Genomic DNA, 27,141 nt, shown 5'->3' with positions numbered 1-27,141 from the left:
AAACTACTTATTTAGGTTGAGACAACAAAACTACTTAGTTAGGTTGAGACAACAAAACTACTTAGTTAGGTTGAGACAACTAAACCACTTAGTTAGGTTGAGACAACTAAACCACTTAGTTGGGTTGAGACAACTAAACTACTTAGTTGGGTTTAGACAATAAAACTTCAGACAAGTTCTACAACAACAACTTCTAAAAATCTGACGACACGTTTTACGATCCGGTTCTTTTTTGAGGGGACCCAAAGCAGTGATGCCGGTCTATAATCTCTGATTGATGATGAAGCTGTGATGTAAAGTCTCTTGTTTAGTCTGTGGTTGATGGTTCACCTCAACTTTCGCCTCACAGCAACAGAACCTGAGGCTCATTTTAGATAACTTATTTTCTTTTTTGGTCTGCTAGAATCATAACGTTGCCCTGTGGTTTGATTTGAACCCTGATGATGATCATCTGTCCTCTGAGTCCATGTAAGGCATGATTACTCACACACACATCTGATGGCCGGAGACTATAGACGGTTATATTTACAGAGATGAACTGTCCTGGCCATGTGTTTGTGGGTGTGACGGTGAACATAACAGGGAGAGTCCTGAGCTTTGTGAACGGATCCTCTTGAGCTGATGTGGCAGCTGTGAGCTCGCTCTGAAAATCCTGAGTAATGCGTTGAGGTACGGGCCTAATAGACTGTGAGAATGCTTGTAATGCCAGTTTGTTGACATCAGAGTTTAGTTTAGGGTCTTTGGGAAACAAGTTGACGGTGCAACAAAAGAACGGATTGATGTTGATGTTGGAAATCGTTCTTAAAGTATTAGTCTGGCTGTGTTCACATTAAAACCAACAGTAAATGTTTCTACTATAAAGTATCCTGATAAGAGCTCCATTAAAACTGTAGTTTATTGTGACTCAGCCACACATACAAATACTCACTAGATCAGGGGTCACCAACCTTTTTGAAACTGAGAGCTACTTCAAGGGTACCGAGTAGTACGAAGGGCTACTTGTTTGATACAAACTTCCTGAATAACAAAGTTGCACAGATCACCTTTTAATAATAATAATAATAATATATGTGAAGAGACTGTTATTAATAAAATTAATTATTAATAATGATTTCCACAACAATGATGGTATAGCTACACATACATATTTAAACATGCAACTTTTATTTCTGTTAATCTGTTTCAACATTAGAAAGTCAGAGGTATCACATCTCTGATATTTTTGTATCATCACGTGATCAAAGCCGGTTACTTTTGCACATAGCGCCTGCTGGTGAATGATGCAGTGGTAATGTAGACATGTTGGGAAGTCTGGGTCACCTTTGCATTGCGCAATGAAGCCTGCATGCCGGCCCGTCATCGCGGGAGCCCCGTCTGTTGTCACCGACACCAGCTTTTCCAACGGTACCTTTTTCTCAACGAAGAAACTAGTAACTAGTCTCGTCTATAGCCGAGCGGGGGATCCAACCCTCCGAGGCGCGCGAGCATCTTCGGGCGCCCGCGTTCAAACCTCTAGTCTGGCCCCTGAGTTGTTGCCCCGCGGCCTGTTCCGAGGATTTACAGACCTGACGACAGGGTGCGCTCGCGGCGCGCGTCTGGCGCCAACGGGAAGCGCCCGCGATTCGGAACCTGAAAACCTAGTGCGGTGCGGCGGCCTCGTCCTGGCTGTCCGCCGTGCGCCTCCGGGTACCCAACTCTCTTATGACAAGAAATATTGTCATTTTAAAATCTACACTAATGCAAGCGTTTTTGATTAAAAATGAACAGCAACTACAATTTTAGATGGAGCTCCAATGGTGCTATTTTTAGAACATGTCTCGCGGGCGACTCACGTGGTCCCTGCGGGCGACAGGGTGCCCGCGGGCACCGTGTTGGCTACCTCTGCACTAGAGCAACACATGTGGATTCATCCGCTGCTGAAAATAGTCCCCAGCAAAGTCTCTATTTCCTCCTATTAGTTTGATAAAAACTAACTTGTAAAACTATATATTTGTGTTTTTAAAGATTGACTTCAGTACGAACCAATGAGACAATATGGGATTTGATGACAATAAGAAAAATATAGATGTTAGTTATTTGGAACCATTCTTTGAAATCTATAAGTTTGATGCTAGCACACATATCAGAATTATACCCACAATGCACTTTAAAACATCCTCTATATCAGGGGTATTCAATTAAAATTCCAAAAGGTCCAGATTGAGAAAATCTCCTCGTGCAAAGGTCCGGAACATTACAATAATATCTAACTTGCGCTATTTAGTGCCATATATATATATCTATATATATCTATATAGATATATATATTCAAGAAGTCTAGTAGTAGTAACGTGTCTGTGTCGTCAACAACTGTCAAATCAAATAAAGAAAGTACACATCAATTATATTTTAACAAATATTATTCTCAGTTTTCAAATTTAACTGGATGGATTATAAATAATACATAGAAATACATAAATACATGTTCTCTAATTTCAAGTACAATAAGGGCTGGATTAAAGAATAACTGACATAACAGAAAGCTTTTCAAAAATGTGCATCTTAAAATAAAGTAATTCATTTTAGAAAAATGAATTTCACTGAATTGTCCTGCAGCTTTAAATTCAGTTCATTCAGGTGTGAAGTGATGCCAATCAAAAAGCCACAATATTATATTTTTCTCTTCTAACAAGAGAAATGTGTGTGCATGATCTTTATCTGTGGTTATTAAACCACTTGTTTCAGCTCTATTCTCTCTGGTAACATCATTGGTCAGTGAATTAATGCGTTATGATTCTGATCATTTTGGGCTCTTAGGTTTATTTTCTGTGTCTTCATTCAGATGTGAGTGGGAACGTTTGCTATAAAGAGTTGTGCTTTGTCTCGTAGTGACGCTTCATTTACCGCTTTTAATAATCGTCACGTCTCTGAACATGTGAGACACACTGGTTATAAACTGTCCGTGTGAAGAATGAACCTATAAGAGTCTGTTCATTCTTGGTTAAAGACTCTGGTCTCTTTTCTCTCTTTGGAGAGCTTCATGTGAAATAACTTCTCTGACTCTCGTATTATTCTCCTGCTCTTCCTTCTCTCTCCTCATCTCTCCCCCGGTGTGTGAACATCTCACTCCAGTCAGGAAACTTGTCAGAATACTCATATTTGATTGGCTGAGCTGCATCACGTGATGTGATTTACAACGCATTGGTCGGTGCGTTTCCTGCACCGCTGAACAAGTACCGTAAAGGCTGAAAAAGCTGCGCCGGTTAAAATAGAAGCGCTCTGTCAAAATAAAATTGACTTTAGGTCCTGGGTCCGGATACAACGGCGTCTGGGTCCGGATCCGGACCGCGGTCCGCCAATTGGCGACCCCTGCGTCTAATGTATCACTGAGGATTTTGAACTTGATTTATTCTACCAAAATGCGTGTTTTATTTATAATGTATTGAAGTTGACCTGACAGCATCTTCTCTGACAGGCAGATCTGAACCGCTTTAAAACCAGACTCAGTGATTTAGTCGTTGACTGAACTTTAGTTCGTTCATGTTTAATTTGTCCACTTGTCCGCTGCTGTTTAGCTGATGCTCAGACTGAATATCAGCAGCTGATTTAATTTAACATTAATCAGATTGAAGATGATATTTCCTCAAGTGTTTTTACAACAACGTGTTTAGCTTCATTGGTTTGACCCAAGCTGTTCTCGTTTGTTATAGATTAAAAGGATTTTTATTAGAAATGTGATAAACATTAAGAGCTTGAACGGCTGGGAGGCGACTGGTTTGATTGGTGAATCGAGCGACAATGAAAACATTCACAACCAACAGGATGTTTTTTGTTTGGTTGAGACGTACGATGATGCTTTTAATAATGGTGAAGCCCGCGGTAGATACCCAACTTCGTTGGTTCGCAGCATGACACTTTCCATCCAAATGGATCGCACATTTTAATCCAATTTCAGGAAAATCGGCAAAAGAAAATGCTAATGTAGGTTTGCATCCTCCACTACCGTTGTGCGATTATTAGGAATTGGTCCATTGAGGTCAACGGTCACACCACTGAAGAAGAACAGCGGCGCAATTAGATGAAGTCATTAAGAGCACGGCAGTCAAAACTCAAAGGGTGAAACACAAAGAAGTCACATGCTTCATGCTCCTCTTCATTTCTTCACTAAATCTCTGTCCATTGCACTTTATGGCGCATTTAACTTTTACTGACGCATTCACTTTTCCATCTCAGCCAAACGTTCATACAAATTGAAAAAGTTGCATAAAAACAAGTGGATGGAAATGCTGAAAAGAGTAATTCACCATTTAAAAACGAAACAGAACTAAAAGCCCCGTCGTCTGCTTTTGAAGGTTTTTAGGAATGTTCTTAAAGAACGATCAAAACAACTCGATTCAGGAAGGCACGTCACCCTTTCATAAATACAATAATGCATAATATAATATGCTGCTAAGATGACCTGGCACAGGTTTGCTCACCGTCTCCAGTAAATCGAGGCTGAAAACGTTTCTGTTTGCTTTTCCTGGGGTTGTTTAAAGATACAGTTTTGTATTGAAGCACTTCTGAACTCAAAGAAGTTTTGAGGCATTTTTTCACTCCTTCACATGTTTCTCTCTGTGTACTTGATCTTCTCTGTAACATGAAGTCCTTCATCTCTATGAAACAGAACCATGATGAGTAGAAGTAGAAAGAACTAGAACATGTCTTTAGTGCAGAACAACACAGTTATGATGACATCATTAAAAAGAAACAAAAGAAAGTTGAATTTCTTTGAGAATATATTTTACAAAAATCTTCTGGGGTTCAGAGGGTTAAATCCTTTAAATACGTTATAATTAATTAAATATGAATAGTCTTATTTTCTGTTTATGTGTTGTGCATGTACAGGCTTAAAGCCTCTTGAATGACCTTTGTGTGCGGACGTATTGCCTTTAAAGTGTGTGCATGTGTTCTTGTGTTCAGATGTCTCGGTTTCTGGACCTGGCGGAGTTTGGAGAAGCTGCTCGCTTCCTTCGTCTCACCAACTTGGAGCAGCTGGCTGCTATCGCCCGGAATTATGATGGTAGATATGCTGCACACTCAGACGGGTTCTCCATACTCATAATACACACATACACCTGAATAAAGAACTGTGTATTCTCCAAAGGCACAAAGCGAGTCTGGATGCCCGATGATGTTGAAGCGTACATCGAGGTGGAGGTTAAAGAGCTGAACGGAGACAAGACCACTGTGGAGACCAAGGACGGACGGGTTAGTCAGTCCGAACTCCTCCATTATTTTACAGGCTCTGATGAAATCTGGACTGATCAAATATGTATTTAATGAAATGCAGATGAACTTCTAAATGATTTGATTGGCTCCATAGTTGACTGGATGGTCACTCAGGTGTAGAGACGTAGCTGAAGCAGTTTGTCTTGTAGACTTGTTTTCTGGAGGATTGCACAACGAGGATGCTCTCACGCTCGTAAAAGTTAAACTCATGTAAAACTTATTTTCCAGAAATGTCTGCTTGTTTTATACTTTGACCAATGCTGAATTTTAGGGGCCGATACCGATATCAATATTATATGATAAACATCTTTGATGATGAGACCGTTGGTTTCTCTCTAACAGTTAAAGAAAGTATAAAAATAAGCAGCAGACTGTCTCTAAACATCTCTGAGCTGGTGGAACTGTTTCATGTTCATGTTTCAGTTTCTGGTGGTGAAAGAAAACGAGCTGCAGCCGCTGAACCCTTCAAAGTTCGACATGCTGGAGGACATAGCCATGCTGACGCACCTGAACGAAGCCTCGGTGCTCTTCAACCTGAGGAGGAGATACAGCATGTGGATGGTCTATGTTCGTGTTTCTTCTGCTGCACCTAAAACACCACTGAGCTTATGAACAACATTGGGTTTTCATGATTAGAAGACGTGTAGATGATCTCTTGATGTGCTTGTTTTTAGACTTACTCCGGTCTGTTCTGTGTGGCGGTCAACCCGTACAAATGGCTGCCGGTCTACTCGACTCAGGTGGTTGCGGCGTATAAAGGGCGGCGTCGTCTGGAAACGCCGCCTCACATCTACGCCATCGCCGACAACGCCTACCTTGACCTGCTGCAGAGTGAGTCACCCGTAACCTCTGACCCCTAACGTCAGCGCTGCTGCTAGGCGACTCTGACAGCCACCGCTAACGGGCTAACCGTGCTACAAGTCTGCTAGCGTGAGGCTTTTCTACTGTTAGCGTCACTGCTGTTCATCCTCATAACATGAACCAGAGCAGCTTATTTTAGGAAGTTGTTTTGTTCAGTTTAATTGGCAAAATTATGAAACACTTTTTCAATATTGCCTTTAATTTCCTGTTAAAGCTAATTAACATTAAATAACATTACTGGAAATGGCGTCATTATTTAATAACACCGCAAAAAAATGAAGGAAGTTTGACTTTAAAAAAAAAAGATTATGTAATTTTCTGCCAGAAAGCGAAGCTGCACATTTCCTGAAATGTTGAATCTGTCCTTTAAATGTATTTTCCCCTGTTGGTTCACGAGGCTTCATTTTCCTCCGCAGATCGAGAGAACCAGTCGATGTTGATCACGTGAGTCAGAACCTCGGCTGCTTTAACATTACAGACTTTAAATGCTGCATTTCAATAAATGTAACGTCATCAATTTAATTAGCAAGAAATGTCAAAATAAAGCAATACACAGTATAAGTACGTCTCCATCAGAGAGTCTTGTTATTTAATTCATGACTTGAGTGTTTAGTGATCTTTGTTCTGTAACTTGTGTCGTCCTGTCAGCGGTGAGTCGGGTGCAGGAAAAACTGTCAACACCAAGAGAGTGATTCAGTACTTTGCCATCACCGCTGCTCTGGGGGAGAATGTGAAAAAAGGAGTAGGTCCTCTCAACATCATATCTTCATTAGCATCTTGTTGCTGCAGTTTAAAAATGAGAGCCCTCTGGGAATACTGAGATTTTATTGTGTTTCTACCAGGAGACAACCTCCAGTTCTGTAAAGTGAAGTCAGAGCTTCATGTGTTAAAGCTGCATTCTGTCTAATGTCCACCAGGGGGCGACTCCTCTGGTTGTATAGAAGTCTATGAGAAAATGACTCTACTTCTCTCTTGATTTATTACCTCAGTAAACATTGTAAACATGAGTTTATGGTCTCAAAACATCCACAAACCAAAGAGAGACGTCACGATGGCTACGTCCACTTCTAATACACAGTCAGTAGTTTCTACATCATCAGACTTTAGACTCTCTCTCTTTCTGTGTGTTCAGGGATCTTTAGAGGACCAGATCATCGAAGCTAATCCGGCCATGGAGGCGTTCGGCAACGCCAAAACCATCCGCAACGACAACTCATCCCGCTTTGTGAGTTTAATAAATTCATTCATGATGGCCGCTGTGAGCCGAGGAGGATGTGTTGCGTTACAAAGAGCGCCCGTCTGTGTTTGTGTCTCTCAGGGAAAGTTCATCAGAATTCATTTTGGGCCGACAGGAAAGCTGGCGTCTGCTGACATCAACAGCTGTGAGTTTGTTTTATAATTGTATCAACAGATGCGTTTGAAACTGTACGTTTTGTATTTTAGAAATGACAAAATGCAAGAAAATTGTTCTGCATTATATTCTATTAATTTGTATTAAATGGTATTATACTACTACAGTACAGCAGAGTATTTATGTGTGTATTTCATCAGATCTTCTAGAAAAGTCAAGAGTCGTGTTCCAGCAGCCGGCAGAGAGAAGCTACCACATCTACTATCAGATCCTGTCCAATTACAAGCCAGAACTACAAGGTAACCACACCCACTGCTAGATCCTGTCCAATTACAAGCCACAACTACAAGGTAACCACACCCACTACTAGATCCTGTCCAATTACAAGCCACAACTACAAGGTAACCACACCCACTGCTAGATCCTGTCCAATTACAAGCCACAACTACAAGGTAACCACACCCACTACTAGATCCTGTCCAATTACAAGCCAGAACTACAAGGTAACCACACCCACTGCTAGATCCTGTCCAATCACAAGCCAGAACTACAAGGTAACCACACCCACTACTAGATCCTGTCCAATTACAAGCCACAACTACAAGGTAACCACACCCACTACTAGATCCTGTCCAATCACAAGCCAGAACTACAAGGTAACCACACCCACTACTAGATCCTGTCCAATCACAAGCCAGAACTACAAGGTAACCACACCCACTGCTAGATCCTGTCCAATCACAAGCCAGAACTACAAGGTAACCACACCCACTACTAGATCCTTTCCAATTACAAGCCAGAACTACAAGGTAACCACACCCACTACTAGATCCTGTCCAATTACAAGCCAGAACTACAAGGTAACCACACCCACTACTAGATCCTGTCCAATCACAAGCCAGAACTACAAGGTAACCACACCCACTGCTAGATCCTGTCCAATTACAAGCCAGAACTACAAGGTAACCACACCCACGACTAGATCCTGTCCAATCACAAGCCAGAACTACAAGGTAACCACACCAACATTTACTGTCTCCTCGTGTCTCCTCGTGTCTCCTCGTGTCTCACTGAAGCCTGTTATGTTTGTTTGTCTTCTTCTCCTCCTCCATGCTATCTGTCGGTGATGCTAACTCTGTGTTGTGATTTTAGCATCTCTACACATCTAAATGTCTGTAATGTAACTAAACGTCTCTTTAAAGGACGTTTCTTCTAAATGAGTTTGTTCTCAGACTCTGATGATAAATCTCCACTTCAGCAGCTCTTACATTCACCAAACTTCACTCTTTCATTCCTCTCTGTGTGCTGAAGGTTCACACATCACTCACACACTCATTTATACTACATATATTAATAAAACATGGAAATTATGGAATATTTTATGTCTGTTGACAGTATTTTCAGATTTATTTAGTGACACAGAGAGATCCAGATCTTGTCTGGATATTTATGCAAATTAGCACATTTTTAATGTGATAATACCCCAATAAGCTGTTTCAACATAATATTTCAGAAATCTTGTAATACAAAAACTAATTGTCTCAATGTCAGTAATCAACTGGTGAAGTTTCATGGTGATATCTATGAGTTAAAAGATGAACCCCCTTTACTGCGTTGCAGACATGCTGTTGGTGACCACCAACCCCTACGACTACCACTTCTGCTCTCAGGGTGTGACCACAGTGGAAGGCATGGACGATGCAGAGGAGCTGAAGCTCACTGATGTAAGAAACCTCCCCCCTAAACACACACACACACACACACACACACACACACACACACTGATGACATGTAAACTATAATGTTTACGTGTGTGTAGCACGCCATGGACACGCTGGGCTTCACTCCAGAAGAGAAGTACGGCTGCTATAAGATCGTTGGAGCCATCATGCACTTTGGAAACATGAAGTTCAAGAAGAGGCAGAGAGAGGAGCAGGCCGAGGCTGACGGCACAGAGAGTAAGACACACACAGCGACACACCACCAGCTCTCTATCACAAACACCACCATCATTACACGTCCTCACCAGAGGGACATGTCCTACCTGTTACTGGACTACATCTCAGAGGTACATGTTGTACTTGGGGGCAATTGTGGCTAAGTGGATAGCAGGGCCGTCTTTCAATCAGAGGGTTGGCGGTTCGAACCCCGGCTCAGACTCCTCTAGTCGCATGTCGATGTGTCCTTGAGCAAGACACTTTACCCCAAAATTGTTCCCGTAGCTGTGCCTACGGTGTAGAAATGTGATAGACTCTGAATTGTAAGTCGCTTTGGATAAAAGCGTCTGCTAAATGACTGTAATGTAATGTACTTTATACTGTACTACATCTCACAGGTACATATTGTACTTTATACTGTACTACATCTCACAGGTACATATTGTACTTTATACTGTACTACATCTCAGAGGTCAGCTGCTTCTCTGCCTCCTCATCTTCATTAAAGTTGTGGTGCGTTGATGTAGTCGGGTATTAATGGGCTGTCATGGCAGACGAGGTGAGAAGTGCGTGTTGTGTGTGTTGAGGTGTGGATAAAGCAGCCTACCTGATGGGCATCAGCTCTGCCGACCTGCTGAAGGGCCTCCTGAACCCCCGTGTCAAAGTCGGAAACGAGTACATCGTTAAGGGACAGACTGTAGAACAGGTAACCCATCAATCAATCAATATATCAATCAATCACGGTCCATTGTGTCAAACCTGACCGGCTGCTTAATGTGTGTGCAGGTGAACTCTGCTGTTGCAGCTCTGGCCAAAGCCACATACGACCGCATGTTTAAGTGGCTGGTGAGTCGCATCAACTCGTCCTTATACACCGCTCTGCCTCGCCAGTACTTCATCGGAGTCCTCGACATCGCCGGCTTCGAGGTCTTTGAGGTAAAGAGGAGAGAGTGACGGAGACTCCAGTGCTTTGTGCTAAGCTACGCTAACCATGTCCTGGACTATCTGTACTAGATGCACAGAGATTAAATGAATCCATCTTCATTGCTGAATCTATGAAAGACCCTCCAAAATGAAAAAGAACTAGATAGTTAGCCCTTGTGACATTCTCAGAAGTTAATGTTAAACCCTAGCTAGTCTCCAGACATGTTGACCTTTCTCCTTTGGAGAAATATCAAGGTTCAAAGGGTTAAAATACGTTTCTGTGGCAGCTTTATATGGCTTTTTCTAGTTGGAGTGTACTTTACATTTTATCATTTAAAGTTACTCACGGTGGCATTTTTAAAGGCCAATGCCAATATGTTTAAGATTCAGTTCCTTTCAATTGGCATGCAGCAACCAAAGGCCAATGCTTCATGTGTTAAAGCTGCATTCTCTCTAGTGTCCACCAGGGGGCGACTCCTCTGGTTGTATAGAAGTCTATGAGAAAATGACTCTACTTCTCTCTTGATTTATTACCTCAGTAAACATTGTAAACATGAGTTTATGGTCTCAATCTCTAGTTTCAAGTCTTCTTCAATACAGCATGATGTTCATTTAGTACATTATGGTCCATTTAGAGTCAAACAGACCATAAAGCAGGGGATGCTTTAGGGCGGGGCTACCTTGGGTATGTTCGGAAATCCAATCTGACGCTTGACACTATAATGAGAGCAATGTTCGAAGAAACAAAGCATTCTATCTCTATATGAGTTAATCAACATTAGTTAGTTAGTTAGTTAGTTAGTTAGTAGTTAAAATAGATATAAGAAAAAACATTGTATGCTTTTCCTATTTATAATGCAAAATAGAGCCTCTTGTGGGCCATAGCTAACGTTCCAGTAGGATTTACTGAAAATGTAACCCAGATAGCTTAGCTAAACGTTTTATAAAGTATGATGGCAAACAAGTAACTTTCACACACTCACAGAGCTGAGTGCTCTAGCTCTTCTAGCAAAAGTGCCAAACTTGAGGTTAGTTTTCTCGGTGGAAGGCCGGATGCTATTAAGGTGCTTTCAGACAGGGAGAAGTTGCCATCTTGGCTTTCACTGTTTTCACTGTTACTATGATATCAGTAAGCCAAACTAAAATACAAATGGAGGCTGTATTAATGGTGTCACATTGCTCATATAGCTCTTTGTTTCGCTGTAGGAAATGGATGTATAAGAATACATCATGAGGTTACAGTCGGTAGACAGCAGCAGCCTGGTGTACAAGCTGGTAGGATTGGAAGTAGCTGATGGCAACGTTTTAAAATACAGAACACAAATGATGCAGCAACCGCTCATCGCCTGAAAGCACCTTCATAACATATTCAAATAAACTGAAAATGATCTGTGTGTGGGTGAGGTGGGGGTTGCTTGGACATATGGTTTCATTATTTTGGAAACCTTAATTACACCCCTTCCTACCTGTGATCCACAACTACATTTCTGTTGTTTGTATCTTTCTGCAGTTCAATAACTTTGAGCAGCTGTGTATCAACTTCACCAACGAGAAGCTGCAGCAGTATTTCAACCACCACATGTTCATCGTGGAGCAGGAGGAGTACAAGACCGAGGGGATAGAGTGGACCTTCATAGACTTCGGTTTGGACTTACAGGCCTGCATAGACCTCATAGAGAAGGTGTGTGTGCGTGTTGGTACTTGTGTTACTCATGTCCTTTGTAAATCTTACTTATCTTTGACATTATACAGGTAGAGCTTAACCAATGGTGTATCAGTTCTATTAGATGGAAGAGGTAGATGTGTTGGGTGAAATCTGATGGCATGAACGATTCTGCGAAGACATAATCAAAGATTAATGTGAATATTTTCCAGCCCATGGGCATTCTGTCCATCATGGAGGAGGAGTGTATGTTCCCCAAGGCCACTGACAACAGCTTCAAAACCAAACTCTACGACAACCACTTTGGAAAGTCGCCCAACTTCCAGCGGCCACGGCTGGACAAGAAGCGCAAATATGAGACGCACTTTGAGTTGGTTCACTATGCCGGAGTGGTGAGTGTCAGCTCACCTTGTTCCTGTTGTTACTCATGTTAGAGGTGCTTTGCTCAATCGGACGCCAACTGGAATTGGTCAATGTTAATTACAGGTTTGATTGATGGTTCCCAATCAAAACAAATTGTGAAAAAAAGGCAATTATGTTATCATCACTGTTTTTGTTTCCTCTTCCATCGCGGCTGACGTATCTTTATCACACAGTTGTGCAACCACCAAAGTAAAATAAAGATGCAGTGTCTGCTTTTGGAGGCTCTAATAGAAAAATGACATCCCGGTATTGGAACATAAAATGGAAATAAAGTGGAGCAGTGTCTAATAAGGCAACAACAACAACAATGGATGAAACTGCATGTTCTAGCAGATTTTACATGACAAACCAACAACACAGAGTTGGACTGATCTTTGTCATTTACGGTTTCGTGGGGTGTTGTAAGGAGCAGATCCAAAAGAGACATGCAGAGATAGAAAAGGAGACAGAGCTCCTGCCTCCAGAGTAGTGATGCTACTGAGTGTTTTATAGTTATTAATTTATTTTTTTAGGCTTTTTGTGTCCAGGAAGTAAGTTCATGATTTTCTTGTCTTTCTGAGACATAAGTTAATTAAGAGACAAGACTGAGCCGAGCTGCAATCTTAGAGCATGTTTTCACCAGCTTTTAGTCTCACGTCTCATGTCTTAAGACCCCCAAGTCTGTAAGCCAAAGACAAAAGTCCATGTGAGTGACCAATGAAGTCTATGCTTATATTGTGATGGCCATGTTTAGTTAAAATGGACTTAATACATTACAATTTGGCATGGTTTCTAGTATTAGGGATTCAAGGTGAGCACTGATTTTAAATAGTTTTTCTTTGGCAACAAATACATTTATTTCCGATTGATCTTTGTTAAACCAGTAGAAACGTTGCCAATTCCAATTATTGATGAAATGGTTAGTCAGTTGTTATCTAAATCTCAGGCATAGATTATAGTGAGTTTTCCATACTTTTAGCTTGTGGGAGCCTGTTGATCCTGAGGACAAGAGGCCCGAGAATGGAGCCCTGTGGAACTCCACGCCATGTTTGTTTGCAGCGATGTGTACCACTCAACACAAAGGACACGATCGGATAATAGGATTCAAATAGAAGCCTCTGTGTTGAGTTATTGGAGAATGATTTATAAAAATCAATTCACAGTCACAGCTGTTCTGTATGTATTTCTCTGTAGGTGCCGTACAATATCACAGGATGGCTGGACAAGAACAGAGATCCTCTGAATGAGACGGTGGTGGCTCTGTTCCAGAAATCCTCCCACAAACTAATGGCTGGACTGTTTGAGGACTACATCAACTCTGACATTGGTAACTAAACACACTTTAAAGGAAAGAAATATAAGAAAGAAATACAAGTGTGACACTGTGTTTGGTAAACAAGTATTGTTTGTGCTGTTTTAGCGGGGGATCCAAAGGCTGAAGGAAGACACAGGAAGAGGAAAGCAGCTTCCTTTCAGACAGTTTCACAGTTACACAAGGCAAGTTGGCAGTTGTTCATCTCTTTGACTCTACACCCCTTAAAGACGGACTCCCACTCATTGTCTGTTTGTTTGATTAAATACAGGAGAATCTAAAGAAGCTAATGGCTAACCTCCGCAGCACTCAGCCTCACTTTGTCCGATGCATCATCCCCAATCACACCAAGAGTCCAGGTAACCAAACAACAACAGCAGCGGTACAAACATCTGTAGCCCTGCTAGCATCACACACCAGAGAGCCAAATGCTAACAATAATATTAGCAGACTAACAGGCATTAGTATGCAAATGTTAGCATTGTTCCAATAGTTGTCAATGTTTCAATTAGGGTTGCAACCAACAATTAGTTTAATTGTTGATTAATTTGCTCATTATCGTTATTATTGTCTGTCTTAAAATCTCGTTTTGTCTGACCAGCAGTCCAAAACCCAAATATCAGTTTAAACCAAGATGTCATCACCAAAAAAAACAGCCTTATAATTTGTTTGTGCAAGCAGCTTATTACGAACAATATTTACACTTGTTGTTGAGTGGCGACCTCTGGTGGCAGTAGTGATCATCACTGGAAGTCCAGGTAGACGAGGGTAGGGGTGGATGGACGGGTCAAACAAACACAGGACTTTCACCCAGGAGGCCGCCGTTGGAGTTATTTGAAGTTAATGACAATGTTACTACGTTACTATGTTAAAATGTACATAACCACATCAAGTACTACATAACAAACATACTTATTTTAACCCAAACCGTGACCTTTTCCCAACATAACCAAGTAGTTTTGTTCCACAGCGTGTTTAAACATTGACCGTTTCAGAACAAAGTAGAGCGGTCCTATATGCCGTTTTGGGATTCATTGCCAAACAACCAGTTCTGATGTTTAGGTTTGAGGACGTGTTGGTTTAAAACCCCTTAAAACAGAAAAGATGCACTTCAGAGAAACTGAAATCAGAGAATAATTATTAAACGTTATTACCGGGCAATTTACTTTGACCATTGTTGATTAATTGAGTGGATTTGCTCATATTAACTAACTTACACCCAATAAAGACAAATAAAGTATCTCTCAATGTCACACATGCAAAGTAAAACTAATGCAACATCAATGTGTCCCATGAAAATGAAGGACAGCAGATTGAATCTAAAATATCAAAACATTCTCGACACTGTCCTTACTACATCCGTCCTCCAGGTGTGATGGATGCCTTCCTGGTCCTCCATCAGCTGAGGTGTAACGGAGTCCTCGAGGGGATCCGGATTTGCAGGAAGGGCTTTCCAAACCGCATCCTGTATGCTGAGTTCAAACAACGGTCGGTCTCAAACCCAACAGCACAGAGCCACACAAGCTAATATTTCAGTTGTGTTACTGAGTTTTTACTCTTTCCAAGAATGTTTTAAACCGGTACTCTCCAGTAATCCATGTGGACTTTTCTTTCTCAGTTATCGCATCTTGAATCCTGCTGCAATTCCAGAGGACTCGTTTGTGGACAGCAGGAAGGCTGTGGAGAAACTGCTGGGCTCTCTGGACATCGACCACAGCCAGTACAAGTTTGGACACAATAAGGTACAGATACTGTGAATAACACTACCAGGGTCTCAGGGGCCATATGCTGTACTGATTGTAATGCCCTCTGAAGCAAATGCAAAAGTTGTAAGTTAGGACAGAGCTACTGTTCACACCCCTGACTTCTGTTTGGAGCGATGCGATGAAGAGGATCTTCTCCGTCCTCGCAGGTGTTTTTCAAAGCGGGGCTGTTGGGTCTGTTGGAGGACATGAGGGACATCCGTCTGGCTGAGATCCTCACCATCGTTCAGGCCATGGCCAGAGGGAAGCTGATGAGGATGCATCGGAAAAAAATGGCGCTGCAAAGGTCAATATGACAACCACCTCATGAATTAATAATAACAGCAAAATGTCTGCTGGAAAGAAGGAAAAACTGACTTTGGAAAAATGATATTTGTTTTGTGGGTAAAAGCTTTTAATTCTTGCTCTCAGGGACGCTGTATTGGTGGTCCAGTTCAACATCAGAGCGTTCTTCATCGTGAGGACTTGGCCGTGGATGATGCTCTTCTATAAGATCCGCCCAATGCTGAGGAGCGCCCAGATGGAGAAAGAACTGGCTGCTCTCAAAGAAGAGTTCAAGAAGTTAAAAGAGGCCTTCGACAGGTCTGTTCACCTGTCAGCTGTTTAGAGTCTCTTTACGTCACTATTTACACATTTCAATCCGGGCTGACAAAGTAAAATGAACTACATGCAGGCAGAGATATTCATTGACATGGTACGTCTGCTGCTCCGTTGGTTAGTTGTGTCTTTCTCCGTCAGGTCAGAGGCCAAGCGTTGGGAGGCGGAGGAGCGGCAGGTGGTTTTGGTTCAGGAGAAGAACGACTTGGCTCTTCAGCTTCAAGCTGTAAGTACCACTGAACGTTCAAGGAACTATCCTGGTCCGCAGCTCTGATCTAGTTCTAGATAAACTAATGTTAATGCAGTTGTTAAAGCACGCAGAACACATAACAATCGGCGGATTATCGGATGTACAAGACTTCTAGCTTCTTTAGAAAAGTCTCTATCAGTGTGTTATCTTCTTTCTCTTTCTTTGGGTAGAGACACAGAACAGGGCTGGTCTTTATCGCACCACGTACTGAATAATAGAACAACAATAGATTCAGGAGGTATGCGTGTCTCTTTCACAGTCAAAGTTAACTCAAGAGTTAGAAAAAGTCCCTTCATTGGATGCAGGTTTTAAATATTTGAGAATTAATATTATGCAGAAATGAAACAGCTTGTTTTCAGTTGAATAGCATGTTTTTGTTAATCAATGGGACACATCATGTGTGTGACATGTCTGCTAGCTCTGCCTGAGTAGTTTGTTTGCAGTTTGCTGTCCAACAAAGAAACCTGTATCTCCACCATTGTTGCCTTTACAATGAAGGATTATCTTTTGCTGATGGGTGAAGAAAATGATCTTTTTTCTGAAACTAAATGAATATTTGAAACAGCTCTATTGTCCCAATACTAACAACAGGCCTGTTAACATGTTGAGGATGAATGCAAGAGACTGAGATGAAAAGGTCTCTTTGCATCCAGTAGCGCTGTAGGTCCAGGATGCATTAGCCTAGCTTAGCACAAAGACTGAAAGCAGATGGAAACTGCTAGCCTAGCTCCATCAAGTTAAGTAAAAGAAACATATTGCATGTAAACCAAAATGTCATATCTGCAATTTGAAAAAAGTGGGATTACAATCACTTCTTTCTCAAAAGACAAACGTATCTCTAAAATATAAGATTTGATCTAAGCTACTTATTTTAGAGAGCTATTCTCTTGTGAACTCATTATTGTCTTTAATATCTCTAAAATGTGTTTTCTTAACATTTGAATCATCCAGGAGCAGGACAACCTGACAGACGCAGAGGAGCGCTGCAACCAGCTGATTCAGTCCAAAATCTCTCTGGAGTCGAAGCTGAAGGAGATGCAGGAACGTCTGGAGGACGAGGAGGAGTTGACGGCCTCGCTGACGTCCAAGAAACGTCAGCTGGAGGAGGAGGTGGTCTCACTGAAGAAAGATGTGGACGACCTGGAGATGACTCTGGCTAAAGTGGAGAAAGAGAGACATGGAGTCGAGAACAAGGTGCATTAACCAACAGCTTTGTATCACTGCAGGGTTCCTTCACTCTACAATGTGTTCTCTTTGAGTTCTGTTTTTGGTTGAGAGCTTTAGGCTGGTGACGCGGTGGAACTGATAAGTTGAATATTGTTTTTTTTCTTCCATCCAGGTGAAGAACCTGTCCCATGAGATGTGTGTTCTGGATGAATCGATAGCATCTCTGACCAGAGAGAAAGCCGCCCTGCAGGAGGCTCACCAGCAGGCTCTCACTGACCTGCAGGCGCAGGAGGACAAGGTCAACATGCTGGTCAAGGTGAAATCGAGGCTGGAGCAGCAAGTGGACGATGTAAGAAAATACATACACATATCACACTCAACAACCTTCCTTCCCTACTTTTCCAGTTTTGCAATATAAGCGAAAATAGAAAAGACCTGAAGTGTCAAAACTTAAACATTAGGATAAACAAACACACTGGACGATCCGTCTGTGAATGTAAATCTGCATCAGCTAACATGGCCGTCTGTCTTTCTACTTTGCCATTCTACTTTTGTGGAACGTAATTAATGACAGGGAAAAAGGTTTCAGTAATCCAGCTCATAGATTCTCTACGTTTGTGGACTGCTACTGAAATGATGGATGACATTCTTCCACAGGAAATTCCTCCATTTAGTGTTTTGATAAAAGAGGTAAAGAGTGCTTCCTAAAATGTCCCTCCAAAATGCCCCATAGGTGTTCAGTTGCATAAGAATTCCTAAAATCTCCTCAAGGCGAACTAGAGCTTCCCAAAGGACCACAAGAACCACCTGAAGGAACTTCCTCAGTGACCCAATGACCATTTAAGAATAAACTTTTGAGCCTATTTAGTGACATAAGAACCATCTAAAGAGCCTCCTCAGTACCACCTGTAGGATCTCTTGAGTCTCCTCAATTAAACTAGAACATCCTGTAGGACCAGTAGACCCCTAGACAACCTAAAGCCCTTTAAACCCTTAAAACCTCCTCAGTGACCACAAGTACCACCTAACGGACCTTTGCAACCTCTATTTGATCACTAGAACATCCTAAAGAACTACCAGAACCTCCAAAATGGCCACTACAACCACCTAAAATACACCACCTCTAGACAATCTAAAGCCCTTTTAACCATTAGAAACTCTCCAGTGACCATAAGGACCACCCAACGGACATTCGCAGCCTCTTTATGACCACTAGAACCTCCTAAACTAGAAACTCTTGAAAGACCACAAAACTCCTTCGAACCCCCTTGAAGGTTCTGGTATGCCATGAGATCAAAGTACTCTGTTCTGAGTTTGTCTCCATTTCTTGACAGCCTTCCCGCTCTCTTCTCTACAGGTGGAGACTTCCTTGGAGCTGGAGAAGAAGGTGCGTTTGGAACTGGAACGCATCAAACGGAAGCTGGAGGGGGATCTGAAGCTGTCCATGGACTCGGTCAAAGACCTGGAGAAACAGAAGGACGAGCTGGAGGAGAGACTGAAAAAGTAAGAAAAGACGTCTGGAGCTGGTAGTTATCAACTTTAATCGAGCGATGATTTTCATTTCATTTCTCCACAACGACAAAGCTCAACAAAAAAAGTCTAGAATTAACATGTAAAACTGAAAAATATTTTGTAGCATTAAGATCATTTCCTTTCTCTTTCCATCTCTCTATACCTCCCTAAAGAAAAGACTTTGAGTCGGGTCAGCTTCAATCTAAACTGGAGGATGAACAGAGCGTGCTTACTCATCTTCAGAAGAAGATCAAAGAGCTTCAGGTTGGTCCGACTGATCCAGAATAGAACCTGTAACCAGCTTCCTGATCTTCCCCTTCATCACTTCATGTGTATAATTTATCGCTCCCCTCAGACTCGTATCGAGGAGCTGGAGGAGGCGCTGGATGCGGAGCGAGCATGGCGTTCCAAAGCCGAACGTCAGAGGAACGACATCACCAGAGAGCTGGAGGAGCTCGGGGAGAAACTGGAGGAGGCAGGAGGATCCTCTGCTGCTCAGATCGCTCTCAACAGGTCATCATCAGCATTAAAGCTGATACGTTACAACACGTTGTAATTGTAATGACTTTGGTTATCTGAAGGTGTGTTTACTTAAAATATAGCGGTGTACAAATTTACTATAAAATACAAAATTGACGTCAAACAGGAAGAGGGAGGCGGACTTCCTGAAGATGCGGCGGGAGCTGGACGAGGCAGGGCTTCACCACGAGGCGACGGCCGCCACTCTCAGGAAGAAGCACTCGGACACGGTGGTGGAGCTCGGCGAGCAGATTGACGCTCTGCAACGAACCAAACAGAAACTGGAGAAGGAGAAGGTCGAGTTCAGGCTGGAGGCCGACGACCTAGCTGCTAACGTGGAGCAGCTATCCAGGAACAAGGTAAGTCCACCTTAAAAAGAAAACTCCAGTGAAGTGTCTTAAAGCTGCATTCTCTCTAGTGTCCACCAGGGGGCGACTCCTCTGGTTGTATAGAAGCCTATGAGAAAATGACTCTACTTCTCTCTTGATTTATTACCTCAGTAAACCAACTTTCAAAGGAATAAATGGGGCGTCCCTTCATGACTGGAAAACATCTTCATTTTTTAAACTCCAATCCTCTAGTTCAGAGGTCTTCAACAGGGGGTCCGCGGCCCCTAGGGGGTCCGCGGGGGTATGTTTTTTCTCTAAACATGAATGTGTCCATTATTTTAATAGTTCAGTATTGTATGCAAGATAACAGGTATGTTTATGCATAGCAGTGGCACTAATAGGCCATCACTTATTTTTCGTTTACACATTTATGTTTAAAATGAAAACATCAATTTGAATAGCTTGTATGATGATTATCATGCAATTGACAGACAATGTTGATATTGGCATTGGTATCAGCTGACAAGGTGTGTTTATGAATGTCAGTGGCACGGCCTCCCTACTCACATGCACATGTTTAAAATAACAACATGAATATATGAACCTGTGTATTATTTGAATAGCTTAGTATTGAATGCACAATAAAGAGGTATGTTTATACATGGCACTAGGCCCAGTTTAATATAAAACGCAATTTTATACAATATATATAGTCGGGGGTCCCTGCTCCATCTCTCTATCAGTTTGGGGGTCCTTGGCCTGAAAAACGTTGAAGACCCCTGGACTAGTTTGTAATGCAGCTTCGTCTGGTGGCATCACTATGACTCTGGACCAGATTCAATCGTCAGTTGATATGGCTTCTTGTATGTATGTGTGTGTGTGTGTGTGTGTGTGTGTGTGTGTGTGTGTGTGTGTGTGTGTGTGTGTGTGTGTGTGTGTGTGTGTGTGTAGGGAGCGGTGGAGAAGATGTGCAGGGTTTATGAGGACCAGCTGAATGAAACCAGAAGCAAAGCAGAGGAGCTGCAGAGACAGCTGACCGACGTTTCTGCTCAGAAAGCACGAGCGCTCACAGAAACTGGTACAACACGCACACACATGCATACACACAGATATAGTCCTTTATCATATAATAATATAGAGAATGATGTCTCGATTATCTACTGACATTTTGTCGATGTGCACATCATTATTCCAGCCTGTATTTCAACTATCAACACAAAGCATGAACACATCTGAATTCATTTTAAGTGTAAAGAACGTGTCTTAAATGTAATTCTCAGTTCATAAAACCTAATGAAGGCGGCCGGACTAACCCACTTTAAAACTTCTTCTCTGTGTCGTTGTTCTTTTAGCCGAGTACAGCCGCCGTCTGGAGGAGCGGGACGCTATGATTGGTCAGCTCCAGCGCTCCAAAGCCGGGGTTTTCCAGAACTCCGAAGACCTGAAGAGGCAGCTGGAGGAGGAGAGCAAAGTACCACTGAACCTTTAGAACTCTGATCCATCATTTCAATACTCAGCCTCATGGTTGTCCTAACTATGTTTAGTCAAAGTAAATACATGCGTGACCGTGTGTGTGTTTCAGGCTCGTGTGGCGCTGGCTCACGCGGTGCAGGCGTCCTGTCACGACAGCAGTCTGCTCAGAGAGCAGCTGGAGGAGGAGCAGGAGTCCAAAGCTGAGCTGCAGAGGGAGCTCTCCAAAGCCAACGGCCAGGTGGTCCAGTGGAGAGCCAAGTACGAGACCGACGCCGTGCTGAGAATAGAGGAGCTGGAGGACGCAAAGTAAGAAACTGTAATGGTGGTATCAATATATGTTATAGGCGCATGTCACAACCCCACACTCACAGAGATGCACACATCCTTCTGGACCGGCCGGCAGGACGACATGTGATGAACAGAAATACTGAGAGCGTCATCACATCGCACTCAGGCACATATCTCCCCATCTTAAGTAGCATTTAGCTTGAGACAAGTGCATATGCACACTTACAAAGAATGTTATAAAAGAAAGGATAAATGTATCCTATATATATATATATATATATAAAATATATATATAATATATCCTATATCCTTGAGTGTACAAGTCTTGATTTCATCTCTTATCGACTCCCGAATTTGCTCTACATCTGCCACAAAACCTGCTCCTGCTTCAGCTATGACTATCACTGCTACTGCTTCTGGAAGGACTGGATTCTCATGAACATATTCATGATCCCCAGCGACCATCAGGCTTTTCTACATAACTCACAAAATATCAGACTCTATAACCGTCTTTACCAGCTGCATAACCGGTCGCTTCAAGTATTTATTTTTCTAATTGTGCAGCTAAGTACATTTTTTTGTCTTAACTGCTCGATAACTGTTTATCTCGTGCCATTTGTTTGTAGGAAAAAGTTGGTCGTCAAACTGCAGACGGTTGAGGAAGCTGTAGAGACGTCTCAGGCCAAATGTTCCTCACTGGAGAAAACCAAAGTGTGTCTGCAGACAGAGATTGAAGACCTGTTGGTTGAACTGGAACGAACCAACGCTGCTGCTCTGGCTCTGGACAAAAGACAACGCAACTTCGACAAGGTCAGCGACACCAGCCGACTCTAATCAGTCGTAAACGATGCAATGTAAAAAATAATCTCAGCTACAAGTTTGTGTTTTCTTTTGTTTGTTTGATGCAGTTGTTGAGCGACTGGAAGCTGAAGTTTGAGGAGAGTCAGACGGACCTGGAGGCCTCGCAGAGAGAGTCCCGCAGTCTGAGCACTGAGCTCTTCAAACTGAAGAACTGCTATGAAGAAGCTCTGGACCATCTGGAGACGGTTAAACGAGAAAACAAGAACCTGCAAGGTATCTCGTCTTTGTTGTCTTTCTTCTTCACCCGGAGGAGCCACATGGATAGCTTTAGTTCTGTGGACGTGGTCCTGCAAGGTCAAGTCTTTAAGTTGGGCTCTCAGAATGTGGAAGATATGCTGATGTGAATGAAGGTTTCTATAACTAGAAAACTAAAGTATGTTTGTACCTACAATAGTAACCAAAATATATTGTATTGTATTGTATCAGCTGGGGGATTACAGGTTACGTCAGCGGTTATGTCTGATTCAGGAAATCCGTCAACAAAACAATAAAAAGCAGTTCGCTGTCGGGTCGCAGCCAACAACAAACGTGTATTACTGACATCCTTCGTTAAACACTTACTTAAAAGACTTAAACCAAACAAGATGAGAAACTATCTAAACGATCTTTTGACACTGTTCTTTAGTCATCTTTCAGGAATCAAAACCAGAACAAAGAACTTTACACCATCTCATTGCTTGAAACAGAAACATTGAAGTAGTTTTAAAATGACATCAAACCAAAGCAACAGTCTAAAACACTTTGATTAACCTCTCATAGCAGACTTGATACCACACTCTCAGAAATAAAGGTGCTAAATAGAACCATATAGGGTTCTTTGGTTTGTCCTCGTATGGAACCCTGTTTGGATCCTGGTAGTACCTTTTGTAAAGGTTCCACTTGGGACCCTTTCAGATTTCAGGTTCTACACATAACCCAATATAAATGGTTATACCTAGAACCATACATTAAGGGTTCCACCCAGAACCCCCTATGAGAGCTTTCACCGAGAACCTTTGTATGGTATAATGGTTCCACAAAGCAACAATCCACCAGAAGGTTGTTCCAAAAAACTTTCTATATCCCAAGAGTTTTATGTAGTTGCAGCGCAACCCAGAACGATTATGGTTCACAATCACAGTTTTTCGGGGCTTGTGTTTCTGGATTGTGGGCGTGTCCTTTTAACACCTTGAAGTACTCTTTCTTCCAAAAAGTTTTTTTCGGGGATGAAAAGGGTTCTTATTGGGACCCTTAGTGTCACAAGTAACCCTCGAAAAATGGTTTATTCAGAAAAGGGTTATTCAGAAGTAAATGGTTCTGGGTAGAACCTCAGCTCTTTAGCAAGAACCCCGTTGGGAACCCTAGCTTCAAAGAGTGCCAAACATCTTGCTATACGTGACTGTTATGGACCTGAGTTCATATTGTGATTGAGCGACTGTGTTTGTCTCCAGAGGAGATACTGGACCTGACGGATCAGATCAGTCAGGGAGGAAAGACCATCTACGAGCTGGAGAGGATGAAGAAGCTCCTGGATGTGGAGAAGAGTGATATCAGAGCAGCTCTGGAGGAAGCAGAGGTAACTAACTTACCTGCTGTAGATACTCGTCAACTGTCAAACAACTCAACTGTTCACTAAACAACTCTCTACCCACCAGGGAACTCTGGAGCACGAGGAGACCAAGACCTTGAAATTTCAGATGGAGCTGCACCAGATAAGGACTGAGATCGAGCGCAAGATTGCAGAGAAAGATGAAGAGATCGAGAACCTCAGGTACCAGATATATTGATAATAGTCAATCAGGAATCAGAATAGTAGAAAACATATTGTAAAATATGCAGTAGACCTGCAGAAAAACTATGCATAAAGCGTGAATTGGCGTAGTAATACCAGTGCTGTCCACCAGGCGGGGCCACCAGCGCTCCCTGGATACCATGCAGACCAGTTTGGAGGCGGAGGTTTGCAGTCGCAGTGAGGCGGTGCGTCTGAAGAAGAAGATGGAGTCCGACCTGAATGAGATGGAGGTTCAGCTGGGACATGCCAACAGACAGGCAGCCGAGAGCCAGAGGGCCATCAGACACCTGCAGACACAGGTAGCCTCATCTGATCAGAATTCATCCAAGATATCAAGACAATAAACTCCTCAATGTCAGGGTGGGAAGGCTGAATACAATACTGAAGGTTACATATCTATTCAAGTCTCCTGAGTATCGAGGAGACTACAGGAACCCTTCCCTCGGATTGTTGAACTGCTGTTTTAAATAAGGGGCAGTGGAGGTAATGGAGGTATCCCATTCAGAGAAGGTTGTCCACAGCTGATTCAAATAAGGTGGATTTCATCCCGTGGCTCGAGCATTGGATCAACTTCTCACAGATCATTTCAAAACATCCAGGAAGATGACCTTGTTCGGGAACATTAGGTGTATAAAATTAATAACTGTTAAAAAACGTTCAAAGTTACTAAAAGAAAGCTTCATTTAGTGTTGATTCTGTCGCCCCCTGTGGACTAAAGTGGTAGTGTCTCTGAGCACCAGAGTCCCTTTAGAAAACCTCTCATTTTACTGCAGCAGGGTCTGACAGTCTGACCCTCTCAGTCCTGGTTCTGGTTCTCCCGTGCCTCCCCTCCCTCCAGCGGGTCCAGCAATACGTCCTGGGTCTTCAGCAGAGAGGAGAAGCTCTGCTCCTGGAGGTGGAGGAGACGCTGCTGCTGCTGCCGGGAGCTGAGCTCTCCTCCTCCCTCCGGAGCTCTGACTGCAGGTCCAAGGCTGCAGGTGAAGCCGGATCTGGGTCCGTCTGCGATGTGGCAGAATGTCTTAACAGGTCTCACTGGGTTCTGTCCTCTCACAGGTTAAAGAGCAACAGGTGGATTTGGAGGACAAAGTCCAGTTGGCCAATCAGCTCAAAGAACAGATCCTCCTGTTGGACCGACGTTGTTTACTGATGACGGCTGAGGAGGAGGAGCTGCGTGGGATTCTGGAACAAACCGACCGCGGACGCAAGATGGCCGAACACGAGCTGGTGGAGGTCACGGAGAGACTGAACCTGTTCACCACACAGGTACACACACTCACACAAATGTATTGATTACCTGATCAATCAAGACGCTGAATACTGCCTGAGTGATCGATGGATTGATGGACTGACTCATTGATTGAGTGATTGATGAATTGACTCATTGATTGAATGATTGATGGACTGACTCATTGATTGAATGATTGATGGACTGACTCATTTAGTGATTGATGAACTGACTCATTGAGTGATTGATGGACTGACTCATTTAGTGATTGATGAACTGACTCATTGAGTGATTGATGGACTGACTCATTGATTGAGTGATTGATGGACTGACTCATTGATTGAGTGATTGATGAACTGACTCATTGATTGAGTGATTGATTGATGAACTTACTCATTGATTGAGTGATTGATGGACTGACTCATTGATTGAGTGATTGATGAACTGACTCATTGAGTGATTGATGGACTGACTCATTGATTGAGTGATTGATGGACTGACTCATTGATTGAGTGATTGATGGACTGACTCATTGATTGATTGATTGATTGATGAACTTACTCATTGATTGAGTGATTGATGGACTGACTCATTGATTGAGTGATTGATGGACTGACTCATTGATTGAGTGATTGATGGACTGACTCATTGAGTGATTGATGGACTGACTCATTGATTGAGTGATTGATGAACTGACTCATTGATTGAGTGATTGATGGACTGACTCATTGATTGAGTGATTGATGGACTGACTCATTGATTGAGTGATTGATGGACTGACTCATTGATTGAGTGATTGATGAACTGACTAATTGATTGAGTGATTGATGAACTGACTCATTGAGTGATTGATGAACTGACTCATTGATTGATTGATTGATGAACTGACTAATTGATTGAGTGATTGATGAACTGACTCATTGAGTGATTGATGAACTGACTCATTGAGTGATTGATGAACTGACTCATTGAGTGATTGATGAACTTACTCATTGATTGAGTGATTGATGGACTGAATCATTGATTGAGTGATTGATGGACTGACTCATTGAGTGATTGATGGACTGACTCATTGAGTGATTGATGGACTGACTCATTGATTGAGTGATTGATGGACTGACTCATTGATTGAGTGATTGATGGACTGACTCATTGATTGAGTGATTGATGGACTGATCAGCTGACTGACTGATTGACATTAATGTTGACAGAAGTTTAACTGAACGATACTTAGATTGATTGAGCAATAGACTGACGGTCTTACTGACTTAATGATTAATCCACAAAGTGATTGATAAACGTATTGATGGACTGATTGGTTGACTAACCGATCGATGCACCAGCTTAGTGACTGGTGGACTGATTAGTTGCCTTATTGACTAACAGATTGATGAACTGACGCACTAATCCTTCAATGGACAGATGTTCTGGACAGACTGACTGGTTGTTGATGAACTGATTGATTGCCTGCATGTGTTTTTCAGAACTCAGGTCTGATGAACCAGAAGAAGAAGCTGGAGGCGGACGTGTCTCTGCTGACGGGGGAGGTGGACGAGGCCATGCAGGAGAGTCGCAGTGCTGAGGAGAAAGCCAAGAAAGCCATCACTGATGTCAGTCCTGACCTCTGACCCCTGACCTCTGTCCACCACATAAATAACCCTGATTTATCTTGTGTTTTCTTCTCAT

At 42.5% G+C, this 27,141-nt stretch overlaps 1 protein-coding gene across 1 annotated transcript; it reads left to right on the top strand.

The window, feature by feature from the left end:
- The first annotated feature begins 4,941 nt into the window (after positions 1 to 4,941).
- Positions 4,942 to 27,083, top strand: LOC142950830 (myosin-7-like). The gene is made up of 39 exons (XM_076092450.1): positions 4,942 to 5,041; positions 5,126 to 5,229; positions 5,674 to 5,817; positions 5,925 to 6,081; positions 6,528 to 6,555; positions 6,760 to 6,853; positions 7,244 to 7,336; positions 7,430 to 7,493; positions 7,663 to 7,761; positions 9,083 to 9,186; positions 9,282 to 9,420; positions 9,987 to 10,105; positions 10,186 to 10,335; positions 11,834 to 12,004; positions 12,199 to 12,378; positions 13,583 to 13,715; positions 13,809 to 13,885; positions 13,972 to 14,059; positions 15,071 to 15,188; positions 15,319 to 15,442; positions 15,613 to 15,749; positions 15,875 to 16,045; positions 16,202 to 16,286; positions 17,262 to 17,504; positions 17,650 to 17,826; positions 18,835 to 18,980; positions 19,163 to 19,253; positions 19,345 to 19,502; positions 19,636 to 19,867; positions 20,789 to 20,915; positions 21,190 to 21,308; positions 21,420 to 21,616; positions 22,225 to 22,408; positions 22,507 to 22,672; positions 23,890 to 24,014; positions 24,094 to 24,209; positions 24,343 to 24,529; positions 25,284 to 25,493; positions 26,940 to 27,083. Exons 1-39 carry the CDS (start codon positions 4,942 to 4,944, stop codon positions 27,081 to 27,083), a joined length of 5,301 nt encoding a protein of 1,766 aa, XP_075948565.1.
- Positions 27,084 to 27,141: the final 58 nt, after the last annotated feature.

This window comes from Anarhichas minor, unplaced genomic scaffold (genome assembly GCF_050575085.1).
Source record: "Anarhichas minor isolate MPS153535 unplaced genomic scaffold, ASM5057508v1 ptg000003l, whole genome shotgun sequence".
Lineage (NCBI taxonomy): Eukaryota > Metazoa > Chordata > Actinopteri > Perciformes > Anarhichadidae > Anarhichas > Anarhichas minor.
This window is presented reverse-complemented; position numbering and strand designations above follow the sequence as displayed.

Bases quoted from the DNA above. Each gene is read 5' to 3' on its own strand.
- LOC142950830 (XM_076092450.1), top strand. From the start codon at position 4,942: ATGTCTCGGTTTCTGGACCTGGCGGAGTTTGGAGAAGCTGCTCGCTTC. The intron at 10,336-11,833 runs GTAAAGAGGAGA...ATCTTTCTGCAG, and splicing joins CCGGCTTCGAGGTCTTTGAG to TTCAATAACTTTGAGCAGCT. The intron at 14,060-15,070 runs GTAACCAAACAA...TCCGTCCTCCAG, and splicing joins CAATCACACCAAGAGTCCAG to GTGTGATGGATGCCTTCCTG.